The sequence below is a fragment of the Oreochromis aureus genome, linkage group 15 (genome assembly GCF_013358895.1).
Source record: "Oreochromis aureus strain Israel breed Guangdong linkage group 15, ZZ_aureus, whole genome shotgun sequence".
Taxonomy (NCBI): Eukaryota; Metazoa; Chordata; class Actinopteri; order Cichliformes; family Cichlidae; genus Oreochromis; species Oreochromis aureus.
In genome coordinates, this window is record NC_052956.1 from 13,937,831 (window position 1) to 13,951,135 (window position 13,305).

General features: G+C 44.2%; 2 protein-coding genes across 2 annotated transcripts; both read right to left on the bottom strand.

The window, feature by feature from the left end:
- Positions 1-1,612: 1,612 nt before the first annotated feature.
- slc30a1a (solute carrier family 30 member 1a) lies at positions 1,613-6,445 on the bottom strand. The gene is made up of 2 exons (XM_039599010.1): positions 5,124-6,445; positions 1,613-3,212 (listed from the first exon to the last, which is right to left on the bottom strand). The coding sequence occupies exons 1-2, from the start codon at positions 5,695-5,697 to the stop codon at positions 2,320-2,322; spliced, it is 1,467 nt and encodes a 488-aa protein (XP_039454944.1). The 5' UTR covers positions 5,698-6,445; the 3' UTR covers positions 1,613-2,319.
- A 1,530-nt stretch (positions 6,446-7,975) lies between these two features.
- Positions 7,976-12,997, bottom strand: nek2 (NIMA-related kinase 2). The gene is made up of 9 exons (XM_031744684.2): positions 12,614-12,997; positions 11,748-11,965; positions 11,417-11,657; positions 11,161-11,243; positions 10,934-11,060; positions 9,772-10,006; positions 9,022-9,076; positions 8,812-8,888; positions 7,976-8,534 (listed from the first exon to the last, which is right to left on the bottom strand). The coding sequence occupies exons 1-9, from the start codon at positions 12,707-12,709 to the stop codon at positions 8,326-8,328; spliced, it is 1,341 nt and encodes a 446-aa protein (XP_031600544.2). The 5' UTR covers positions 12,710-12,997; the 3' UTR covers positions 7,976-8,325.
- Between the last annotated feature and the right edge of the window lie 308 nt (positions 12,998-13,305).

Below are 13,305 nucleotides of genomic sequence, written 5' to 3' on the forward strand. Positions count from 1 at the left end.
ACAGGAGGAGAGAGCAAAGCATTTTCAGGTAGTCGATCCTGAGGTCTGCAAAGAATTTAAGGTATACTGGAAATGCGGCTCAGGTGCGAAAGACAAGAAAAACAACAACTTCTTTGTGCACCGATCTCCTCCGCAGTGAAACATGCAAATATGACTATCATTGGAGAGTCAGCAGAAAGCAGCAGAAGAAAACCATCTGGCCAAATAAGCAAAGGTATGCTTGGGGAAAAAATGGATAAGAACTTTCATTAGAAGAACACTTCTCCAACTGTTAAGCATGTGCTGCAGCCAGTCCTGCATTCACTGGTGAAAAGAAGAGTGGATTGAGTTAAATACCAGCAAACACTGGACAAAAAGATCTGAAGATGAAGAGCAGACTTCTGACGGTTTTCCAAGACCCTCACAGACCACAAACAGAAAAAAAAGTGACCATGCAGAGGGTAAACCTATTATTTAAACACTTTAAAAATAAGTCCATTAACCATTTTTTTGCCTTTCGGAAATAAGGTAATTGTTTATTAACTAGTCACAGTAAGTCATGTTGACCAGCAGTGGGCAAACGTTTGCATGCCACCATACAGTTCAAAAACACATCAGCTGATTCAGCATATCTAAAATAAAAAAATTTAAAAAAAAATTAAAAAAAAAAACGCGCGCGCACACACACACACACACTCACACTTGTTTTCGATTTGCACATAGAGCTCAAGTCATAAAAGAGTAAAAGTGACCAAATATTACAAATGGAGAAAAATACATATCCCAGAACACATTTCTATAATGCAAAATAAGTCAAAGAGTGGAAATCCAAAACTCATCAACAGGTCAACTTCACAAGGTATCTGTGCTGATGAGGGGAAAAGTCGAAACAAATTCAAAGGCCACTATATGGACAGTTCAGCAAACAACCGGCTCGGCTCAGCTGTCCACAGCAGAGGACAGACAGAGCTATATGATGAGTCATTCCCCCACACATGGTCATGAGTAATATAGGAGGATACCAGCAGACGCTGGTAAGCAGCAACTAGAGCTCTTAGTGGAGCTGTTAAAGAGTCGAACACCAGGTCTCAGTTTGGTCATGCAGACAACACAGAAGGTCCTGGAAATACATATATTTATTTAAAAAAAAAAATAAAAAAAAAAAACACACACAACAACAACCTCTCTCAGCATGGATTGTGACAAAGTGCCGAACACATTCATGAGGGTTTTTAAAACCCAACAGGCATCAACAGAAAGCTTTCCAGTACAAATTCAGACGGAGGTCTCACTAATTGGCGGACAGTGCTCGTTTCTTTGCAACTCTCTGGCTTGCAAGGCATCGAAATTTAAGAACAAACGTTTCCTTAACTGTGCCACTGCAAGAAGTCCTGTTACACCGAGTCGACTATGCTTAGTGCCATATCACAACAGTTTTCTTTAATTAAAAGGCAAGGTGAGAGAGGTGTTGATACGGCTTCTGTATCCGCCTAACGACTGCAATTAAATCCGAGTCAAGGCCAGACGAAAAAGTCTGAGAAACTAAATCATTATAAAAACATCACACCTGGAAAAAAAACACTGACTTCAGCATAGATGGTCTGTCAAAAGATTTCAAGACAAAAAAAAGAGAGAAAGAGAAAAATGAATGTTTATCATCCAAACTAAACATTACAAACAGCATCTACAGAGAAATAGATCATTTCTAATAACTTAGATACATAAATTATTATGCGATACAATACTATTCCATCTGGAGGCCAGAGGGTAAAGAGAATAGGTCTGCTCGAAGCCTACACAAAAAAACAGGAAGGTAGACTCTTTTCCAGCAGGTCCATAGGCTAAATAAATAACCTAGTGATGTGTGTGCTGTGTGTCCATTTGGAGGAGGGAAGGTCCCTCTGATCCCTTCAGTCCACTGAGAAGCTTTGGCACAGAAACACCATGAGACAAGATGAGACATCACAATATGGTGCTAATGAGGGACGCTCATGCAGGCCTTGATCCAGTCCTGGTGGAGATGAGGTCAGTGCAACCCAACATGCATCACAACCATACCGCCACACTGCCAGAGCCACGGACAACAAAGGAGGGACTGAGTGGCGGAGGAAAGGCTTGAGGGGGTGGGGGGGGGGGGTGTTGAACTAAGGCTCAATCTATGAACATGAGAGGGAGTGAAACGGGTTCAGCCGTGTAGATGGGCAATAATCGAAAATAAAAGGACCTATAAGGGCAATGATTAAGCCACAAATATTACAGCTTTCTGCAAATGATGTTGATGTTTTTGCCCAAAGTGGAGGTTTTCTTGCTTCTCCTCTGCTCTTCTCCACACCCTTCATCTCACAGAGACGACTCCACCTCTCTGGCAATCCTGACCTCAGCCTCAGACCCAGGGCACACCTGAACTACAGCCCCCGCCGCCTCTGAGGTCTCACTGATCACCTCCAGGTTTGAAGCGACTGCAGCCTTCTTGTCGGAGCCGGTGTTCTGTTTGTCCGCAGCGCCGCAGCAGAGCTTGGGAGCGCACTGAGTCCGACAGGAGAGCTCGCACAGGGAGTCTCGAGACTCTGAGCTGAACGTGACAAACTCGGGCTGGATGGTGGTGGCGTGGATGCCCTCGTTGTGGAAGAAGTCCTTGATGCGTTTGGCCACCTCCATGTAAGATGTGGGGTCGTGGCATTTGATGTGCGCCGTGGCGATGATGCGGCTTCCGGCCAGCTGCCAGATGTGCAGCTCATGGATGGCCAGGACGCCGTCCAGGCTCAGCAGACGCTCGTTGAGCCGGTGCATGTTGATCTGCTTGGGCACGGTCTGCAGCAGGATGAGGGCCGACTCTTTGAGCAGAGGGTAGGTAGTGTACAGCAGGATGCTCACCATGATGATGCACAGTGTGGGATCAAGGTAAAGAACCCAGCAGGGGCCGGCGAACTTCATGGTCGGCACAATTGGACCCACGTGCGGATCGACGACGGTGTCGTTGTCATGGTAATGGTCAGTGGAGTGGCTGTTGACGCACGGATTCATGCACTTTTCACCTTTTATGCAGGGCTGCCACACAAAAGTGAATATTATAGCATTGATCACTACGATGACGGAGCCCAGGGCGTCGCCCAGCACATGCAGGAAGACCCCGCGCATGTTGAGCTGCGACGACGAGTCGTGGTCGGGATCCATCTCCTCATAGTGGGTGTTTCCATTCATCTGCACCTCTGTGCTGCCTTTACAGCTGATTTCTAAAGATTAAAAAAGGAGAATAGAGATTAGTTTGGAACATTTAAATAATCAAATGGACTTTGACACACAGGTTTCACACAAGATATACAGACCGGGGTTTATCCTACATAAAGAAGCATGTGCTTCCCACACACCCTGAAAGAAGATTTTATCTGGGGCTAACATGTTTGTCATTTAGTATTTAATATAGTAAACCATAATAACACAGTTTAGGTTATCAAATTGTAAGAAATTGCAAGGACTAAGGTAACACAGTCCCTTTGTCTGGACTGACTATGCTTATACCCCACCCCCCCCACCCCAAGGGCCCATTCTGAGCATGGGGACGATGCACACTGGACGATTGTTAATCATACACTTAAGACGGGGGAAAAAAATCATGTCACCTGACAACAGAATTCTGTGCATTGTCCTGTTGTTTTTGGTCATGTGATAAGAAAACATGTATTCAGTTTTGAATAACATTAAACCCCACTTTCCAACACTTCGTCAAAAACTCCCAGTGAACCCTATTCGGTTTTGTTTTTCTCCTGGTAAAAACCCTGGATGCCATCAAATGGCAGCCAGCTGTTAAGTACGGTACCATTATTAAGAGCGAAAGGAGAAAAGTTCATGTGAAACTACATAACAATGTTGCAGATTTCACTGCTGAAGACTTCATCTTGTGACTGAATCTGTGCTATATAACTGCCCAGGGCCACACTCAGGAAAACAACATACCAGATGACAAAAAAAAAAAAAAAAAACAGCATGCAGGAACCTAAATGCAGCAAAATGCTGCTCAGTAATTCACATTAGGCAAATTCAGTTAGTAATGGCGGGCGGCGTGGCAACACTAAGCTGGGGCAACGGCACCTGAGCAACGGTGGCTCGCTTCCATCCCAGGGACCAAGCTGGTCCATTCATCAGCGGCTAATGGTGTGTCTGGGGCTGTCGGCTCCACGGCTCCACTGATGTATGGCCCAGTAACAGCAATCAGTGCATGGAGGGGCGGGGGATATAACCCCCATTTATTGAAACTGGCAGGGCCTAACAGTGCGGGGGGGGAGAATAAATGAGCTTCTGTATGTTTAACCCTTCAGTTAGACTGACCAGCAGAAAGGGGCACAGAAGCTCTCCAGGGCTGCTGTGAAACTTTTTAACTGACATGTAGACACGAACAGGAGGTTATCAGTACTTTGAAAACAATCAGCTTGTCTGGTAAGAAGCGTTTAATGTAACAAAAATGTATGCTGGACAAGCTGATTGGCCAGCTGCTGCCCCGCTTTGGCCCTTGACCAGTTTTCCATCCACTCAATACCTTGTAGAAGCACAATTAAATTAAGAAGAAGCTAAAATAAAAGCTGTCTGTATGCAGATGAGTTTGTTTAGCTTCTGATTCTTTTTTGATAGCTGACAGCCAGGTGAGTGTAAAGGGTGGGCACCTACCTACTTCACTGCATTTATTTTTAAGCTTTAGTTACTAATTATTTAGCAGATAAGGTAACTCACTAAGCTCTTCAGGGGGTCACAGTCAGTGTGGAAATTCAGGTAAAAACTGACCATCGAGTTCAGTTTGACTTAACTGTGTCAGTCAGAAACTTCTCGTTATCTTTATTTATAAGCCAGAGTGAAACCCGAGGCTTTGCCCGGGTATGTCACCAACACGGAGACCATGTTTCCAAGGATAGAATGACCCAACAAATATGAGACGCCAAACATATGTCAAGAAAAAAAAACAAAAAAAACAATACGGATTAGTCACTTGGGGAGTTGTCAGGGCAGGCTGGAGATAAACTGATGCACTATTACACAATCTGGAGTGCTAACAGTGAAGATAAAGTCTGGCACATGTATTCAGATTAATGGTGGGACAGTGAGGGTGGACTGTTCATTTCAACACTAAAACACCAACAACTCTTATTGCTCACCATTTCTTGGTCTCCCATCGCCTGGGCTGTTGTGATTTCCTACCAAGTTGTTGGTCTCCTCTCCCGAAGACCCGTTTCCAGCCTTCGAGTTCTTGCTCGTTTTGCCCCGCTTATTCTTACTACCATGAGAGTGCCCTCCGTGGGAGTGTCCGTGGCCTCCGCCCGCGTGGCCGTGGAACAAGCAGAGCCCCAGCAGGTTAACCAGAAGCCCCGCGGCACCGACCCCGGCCACCACTACTGGAGACTCGATCTCGTGGGGCTCGGTGAAACGCTCGACCGCCTCCAGGACGATGGTGAAGCACAGCGCCGTGAGAAAGACGGCGTTGACCAGAGCCCCCATCACCTCCGCTCGGATCCATCCGAAGGTGTTCTTGTTGGTCGCCTGGGTTTTTTCGGCGAACCGGACCGCCACTAGAGCCACGACGAGTGCGATGACATCCGACAGCATATGGAAGGAGTCCGACAGCATTGACAGGGACGAGGTCATCCGACTGACCACCACCTCCACGATGAAAAACCCAAAAGTCAATGATAGCATGCACAGCAGCCGGGCACGATTGGGTTCGCAAGCCATTTTTCCTTCCTCACAGTCGATTCAAGTTTAAGTTAGCGTTGAAGAAATCAGCAGGTTTGAGAAAGACCAAGAAATCCTCACGACATCCGCTGGTTGGCTTTCCCGTTTAACTCCGGGTTGCGTTAAGCTAGCTTGGCTCCCTGTGACAATACGATCGCTGCTAATATCATCCGCGTAAAACACTCTTATTCGGCGACGGCAGCATCACTCGGCTACATCTGAGGACAAACACACACCGAATGAATTCGCGATTAAAAAACGATTCAGCAACCGTATAAATACCAGCACCTTCCTCGCTCGTTTTGCCGACGAGCTCCGCTTTGCAGACGGCTGAAACTTTGCACCCGAGCCGGTAAACTTTCCACACGGAACACGGCACAGAGGGGGACACGCCTACTACGATTTTCGTTGGTCGACGAGCTACAGGGAGGAACGTAATTGGTCACGTTCTGCATCTCTTGCAAGTAGGCGGCGCAAAGAAGCCAAACAACGGCGGTTGCTACGCACGCTAATGGCAAATGTAATATCGCGATGAGGTCCGTAACTGATTCGTAAATCTTGGCGTTTCAGCTGAAACCAGGTGACTGCGAAGAATCCTTTCAGTGCTTTTTAAATGAAACCAAACAATATGTTAAAACCATACAACATTCTCAATATCTAAAAGCTGTCAAAACCATAAACTTATGTTCCCTGTTCAATATCATGTGATTCTTTAATAGACTGTGTCTATTTTGGTTTTTTTATACGAACCCCCTGACATTGTGTTTGCTATTTTGTATTTGCATATCTGTATTTTGTGCTTTGTCAATAAAGCGTATTCAAAAAAAAAAAGTGACTGCGAAGAATGACAAAAACTGAGCCTTTACCAGTAACAAACACTTTTTTACACAATCACTGGTCTTTACTCAGCTTTTAATCACGGAAAATCCCTTAATAAATTTACTGGTGTTCCATCTACATACTGTAATTGCTTCCTTTATTTTATATTTTATTTTCCAAAAGTCCGTATACTTACGCTGTAAAATTAGTTAATTTTACATTAAGTTAAATACAAGCTGCCCCCCCCCCCAAAAAAAAAAACAACCAAACTAGCAAACAAAAAAAAAACTCGCTAATCAAGCCAGTAAGCTACCAGCTTCAATGGAAATAATGACAAATGTAACAATAAATTACATCTAATCTGCTACTGACTCAAAGCAAAGGCTTGATTGCAAATTGCACTTGAATCTCTTTTCATGGAAAAGTGATGACCCCTTGTGGGAGCTAGTGTTATATAAAAACAATTCTATTACTGTGAAAATGATCAGCCTGTATATCTATCTCTTTTTTATATACATCTATTGCTACGCCAGTGTGAAAAACCACAGTAGAAATGAGTTTTGGCCCAACTTAGACCCACTACAGTCTGTATACATATGAAATATAGGAGCTGGTTTACAGAGATCCGACTCCACTTGTAAAACAGCCCTGTGATAGACCCCAGGGCAGATTCTTTTTTTCTGGCCGGGCAAACAAACTTATCCCTGTTAAAGTAACATAGACAGCTGTAATGTCTCTAGGCAACAAACAAGAGAAGCCCACATTTCCAAACTGAGTGGATAAAGAATTCCTCATTTATCCGTCATTTTTGCTTGTTTATATATCAAGTGCACACATATTAGAGCAGGGGTGGGGAACTCCAGGCCTCAAGGGCTGGTTTCCTGCAGGTTTTAGCTCTCACCCTCAGTCATCACACCTGAATCAAATGATTAGTTCATTACCAGGCCTCTAGAGAACTTCAAGACATGTTGAGGAAGTAATTTGGCCATTTAAATCAGCTGTGTTGGATTAAGGACATATCTAAAACCTGCAAGACACCAGCCCTTGAGGCATGGAGTTCCCCCACCCCTGTATCAGGGTATGAGTGCATATTTTCAACATGTAAGTGGTAACAATGTTTCAATCAAAAGACAAACTTCTCTTTGCGTTTTTGTAAGCAGTTCAGAAAGGCTGACTCTGAATGGCCCCACCACACATTTGAAGCCGTGGTAGAAGTGAGGTCACTAATCAATCAGTTATGCATCATGGATAATCTAAACCCTCTGCACAACTTACTGTACAGGCAGCAGAATATCTTCTCTAACAGGATTCAGCTCCACTGCCACCAGAACACCTCTCAGACCACATCCTGTTTCCTTCTATAATACAGCATATCTGTTTGGCAGATACTAAAATAATTACATCATCATTTCAACTGCTATAAAAAAAAAATGCAAAAATTAAAAAAAAAAATCCCAAATATGGTATAGAACAAGTATTTATCATCACATCATGCCTACTTTAATGTAGTAATGATTACAATCACTTTGTTTATTGGCATCACAGGATCATGTCATTCCACATAGTCTCCCTTCTTCTAGAGATGTCTCTAAAGAATTTATGTCTACAGCCATAAATACAGCAAAAAACTATACACAGTACACTGATAATCACATTAGCTGCCCGTGATAACACACTCACTCATCAGACTAAATAAAAATAAGACAGTAACACACACATTCACTACACTTCCACAGCTACACATGAACATTTTCATCCAGTTGTTATGACTCCAGGCCTTCAGAAGCTTTCACGGTCACATCTGTGCGATCAGCGCAGGCCGAGGATTTGCCTGCTCTTGAGCTGGCACATCTTCTCCATTTCACTCAGAGCTTGACTCCGCTGGGCCGCTGCCTGCAGCCTCCTGAGCAGCACCAGCTCCTGGGACGGCGTGCTCTGCAGAGCATCGGGCCGCTGGTTCTCTTTGCTCTCGCCGGCAAAGTGGACCTTCTTCTTACCCGGAGAGAGGTTCTCCGCATCTAGACCAAAACAGTCGAGTAAACTTGTTAACAAATCACAATCTCAACAGCTGTGATTTTGAAGTGTGTCGTGTGAGCTTTTAGAACTGCACCTTTTTAAAAAATAATTTCTTTATTGTTGTATAAAAAAATATTTACAAGTAATATAAAAAATAAATACATTTGATCCAAAGTCATTCACATTGTCGACACATGCGTTAAAACACATGTTAAAAATAAACTGCTCGGCTCTGGTCTTGGTTCAGTAAGTTCAGAAGTCTTCGCTGGATTCCCATACCTATGTCTTTGTCATTGATCGGTGTCAGGTCCCTGTGGTGCTGTAGGCGGCTGTAATTTTTCAGCAAACTCTCCACTCTGAAACGGTCGATTAAAAATAAAGGGGAAAAAATAAAAATCAGCTGGAAAGACCGCCAAAGAATGGTTAGAATGGAAAAAAAAAAAAAGAAAAAAGAATCGCTTAAATCGTTTCCATCTTAAAAGTTTTTACCGTGCGAGCTTCTCATTTGCAAGTCGTTCACGAACACACAGCTCCTGCTCTCTTCCTGTCATTAAAAGACAAAAATGGACAGATTCAGTTTGGGAATTTATCCCTCACTTTTAAAGAAAGTACACCCTCTTTCAAGTCTAAACATCGAGACATCCTCAGAGGGTCTTAAAAAAAAAAAAAAAAAAAATCAGGTAATATTTAAAAGTTTTATTATGTCTTCACAATCCTAGAATTAAAAGAGGAGGCATTTTATTTTTACCATAGCTGTATGTGTGACTAACAGTCTTTTATTTGGACATATTTCTGGGTACACACACTTTTACACTGCGGTGTGTAATCTCCACTGTCAGCCAGGAGCTGTAGGTGTAGAAGTAGGTCATCGTTCGGTTGCAACACTCCAAGCAACATGAACAAACCTGTTCCATCCACACAGGTTTCTTCAACTACACTTCCACCCTCTAAACAAGATGTAACTAGTACTTTCTAGGGTATTACTCAACTTTACTTATTGCTGCCAATGTGAAAACAAGTCCATAAACATGAGATAATACTGATGAGTCCTCTTTGCAGAAGAGGATGTTCCTGTTAGGATTAGCCTCTTCAAACTGATGTAAATTAAGTACTTCTCTACTAAAAATACAATCCACAGCTTTTCTAATTTCTCCCAAAATCCAGGCCAGACTACAGCGACACTGACAGACGTAGGCTTGAGGTATGTGCGGCTCAAAGCAGGGCTTAAACAGGTCTTACTCTCCAGCCGCTCCTCACGTTCTTTCAGTGCCGTTTCTCGGTCCCGCAGCGCCTGCTCCTTCAGTCTGAGCTCCGTGGCCGAGGCGGGCGCCGTCTCACCCGGTTTGTGGAGGGGAACGTCAGAATCAGCCAATCTCCTTTGGGGTCGCGACTGTGCCTTCCTCTGCTCCTCAGCAACCGCCTCGCTCAGCAGGCTGCTCTGGAGAATAGATTCTACAGAAGGTCTCAGATAGTCCTGCCAAGAGAAGGGGCCCATAAATGAAACATAAATAGCCTTTTTTCTTCCTGCCAATGTGGTGCTAGTGTAGCTGCCAGTGGTTCCATTTTGAGAACCAGTTCCCATATCCAGAAGTTTGAGGTCCAGTTATTATGTAATGCTGCTAGCAGAGCAGATATCTGATGGCACTTTAAGGGTGGAAATGTTTGGAAACCATTCCAGACCAGACACCAGCATCACGTCGGTGCAAAACCATAGACCGCATAAAAGATGGATGTAGCCACCATGACATCAAATTTTAAAGCCTTGAGCTCAATGTTTTCACTGTCACAGCTTGTCTATCCAGGGTGTGTGTGTACCCTGGATAAACCTCTTTTCTGATTCTACTCCAGGGCAGCTGTAGCTTGGGAGGTAAAGCTACAGCTGCCCTATTTGTAAAGTGGGTGGTTCGATCTTGGCTGCTGCAATCCACATGTCAAGTGTCCTTGGACAAGATACTGAACAACAAATTGGCCCAGTTCAGGATCTACCGGAGAGTGAGCAAGCATGAGAAAGTTAGAAAAAGCACCTAAAGGCACCGTATGAATGTGTGTGAGAATGGGTGAATGTGGGTGGTGGTAAAAAGTGCTTAGAGTGCTCATTTAACTAGAATTTATCAAATTAACTTCACGTTTTATTCAATGACCTAAAACTAGCACTTGACTCCATAAAGTCATGAGGAAAGTGTTTACTGAGGGAGCTGAGGGCCAGTTTGCCATGGACGGCACTAAAACTAGAGCAGTTGCCCCCTGCAGGCTGTTAGAAAGAATGCAAGGTTTGAAGTATTTCTGCACAGGCTTCCCTTTTCCAGATGTGGACATGCGGTCCATCTTTTATACCGTCTAAAATAATCCGATAGCTCAGGCACCATATCGTGTGAATTTTAAAAATAAATTCAATTCCAACCTTTAAGTTGAGCATTTTGCCGAGCAGGGTGTTCAGCTCCTCAGAGTACCGGTACGGGATCCTTCTGAACTTCCCCTCTCTGATCTTTTCTGCCAGCTCTTTTTGGTTGTAAGCAGTAAAAGGAGGCCTGGAGAGGAAAACGAAAAATGCAGGAAAAACTGCAAGATCTGCAGCCAAACAGTTTGCAGTGGGAAAATCAGCTAAAGCGGAACAGCTGGAAAACTTACGATAAGGCACAGAGTTCGTAGAGCAGACATCCCAGAGACCAAATATCGGACTTCTCGTTGTATGACATCCGGTTTATTTGTTCCTGACAGAAGAAAAGAGATAGTGTTAAATGCTTATTAAGCTATTTGTCCCTATTTTTTTTTATCATGAAGTAAAACAAAGATTAGCAAACAAGAATAAAATCAAAAGTTCAGGCAAGGAAAGTTGTAAGCTCAGGTTAAACGCTTCAAACTCCAGCAGCATGAAGCCACTCACTGGAGACATGTAGTACGGCGTCCCGACAAACGTCTTTGCAAAGCTGGTGTCATGGTTCAGGATCCTCGCCAGGCCAAAGTCACCCAGTTTGACGTTCTGCCTGATGTCGAGGAAGATGTTGGCTGGTTTCAGGTCCCGATGAAGGACGGTGGCCCTGCCGTCACTCCGCCTGTGACACTCCTTCAGGGCCAACGTGAGCTGGGCCATGACTCGCTGGACGAACTGCTCCTCCAAATAGCGCCTGTCAAGGTAATAAACACATGCATACACCTGTGAAGGGAAAGGACACACCAGCATGCAACCTTCAGTATCATTTAGCATTCAACCCCACCTCTCCTTGATGCAGCGGCTGATGAGACTGGACAGGTCGCCGCCTTCGCAGTACTCCATGACGATGTACAGAGTGGTGTTTGTCCGGTCTATGATGCGGTCGTAGTACCTCACTATGTTTGGGTGCTTGAGCTCCCTCAGCAGGTTCACCTCTGACACCAGCATCTGCTTCTCACTCTCAGCCATGGTGCCATAATCCAGCTCCTTCCACACCAGGATCTACGATACAAACCAGCTTTTAATTATCCAGAATTACAGAGGTAAAATTCAAAGAATGGTGGTTATCTGAATCAGAGAGCAGAGAATGTCTTTCAATAAAGACCAGTGTCGTAGACAGAAGACAAGTGGAAGCTATGGAAAAGTAAAGCTAACTTGGGCAACTTGTCTTTACTCTAGAACAGGAGTGGGGGAACTCCAGGCCTGGTGTCCTGCAGGTTTTAGATATGTCCATGATCCAACACAGCTGATTCAAATGGCTAAATTACCTCCTCAACATGTCTTGAAGTTCTCTAGAGGCCTGGTAATGAACTAATCATTTGATTCAGGTGTGATGACTGAGGGTGATATCATAAAATATTCACATATTTTATGTGAATATAAAAATTCACATAAAATATTAAGTCATTAATAACCGACCTTTTTAATGTTAAGCTGCTCATTTCTAAGGTCCACATTACAAGCTAACACCTTAAATTTTCAAACATTTCTGTGACGCTACAGGCAGGTAGCCATTTGTTAACGGTTTGATATAAAGTTTCTTGAGGTGGGGGGAGAAAAAACAACATGACTGCGACAATATTGCCCCGCGGACTAACGGGCAACAGGTGAGTTTAACCCACAGGTGTGCGGGAAGTGTGTTTTACTCACCTTTCCGTCAGCTTTTCGCTTTATTTTCTGGCATCTTCCATATGATCCGGAGCCTATAGTGTGCAGCACCTCGTAGTCCTCCACCCGGGACGGCATGCTGATTTGTAACCGATTCTAACGTTCAAAACTTACCGGACTGGCGTCACCGTCAGCTGACGACAACGTAAATGTAAACTGGGGGTAGCGTCTTCCAATACAGGCTCTCAGTTTAATCCTAAGCCGCCTTTTCTGTCTATGTACATGTTTAAATGGTTAAGATTCATTTACTTATCTTTCTTTCCTCTATCGTGTGTTAACTACCAAAACAGGAAGTGATTACTCTGTTTAAATTGGTGCCGAAATCCTTGATATTGTGATTGGCCTTGCTCGCGCAGCTGATTGGCAGCCGATTGGTCAGCGCAGAGACGCAAATTGTGAGGTTGCAAAGCCCCAGAGTACCGCGAGAGTTGAGCGGGTAGACGACACACAGGAGTTGTGCTCTGGCTCTCCACGAGGTGGCGCCAGAATCGCACGGTCCGGGTGAGCGCAACCGCGCGTTTGGGAGCCGGCATCGGCGCAGCGTGAAGGTAAACGGGGTCAGGAAATTCATTTATTCAGAAAAATTGGATTTTAAGATAGTTTGATTAAAAAAAAAAAAAGGCGGAACTGGGATTTGCCATTCTTTTTTTTAAATGTATTCCTCTCTGGAGTGG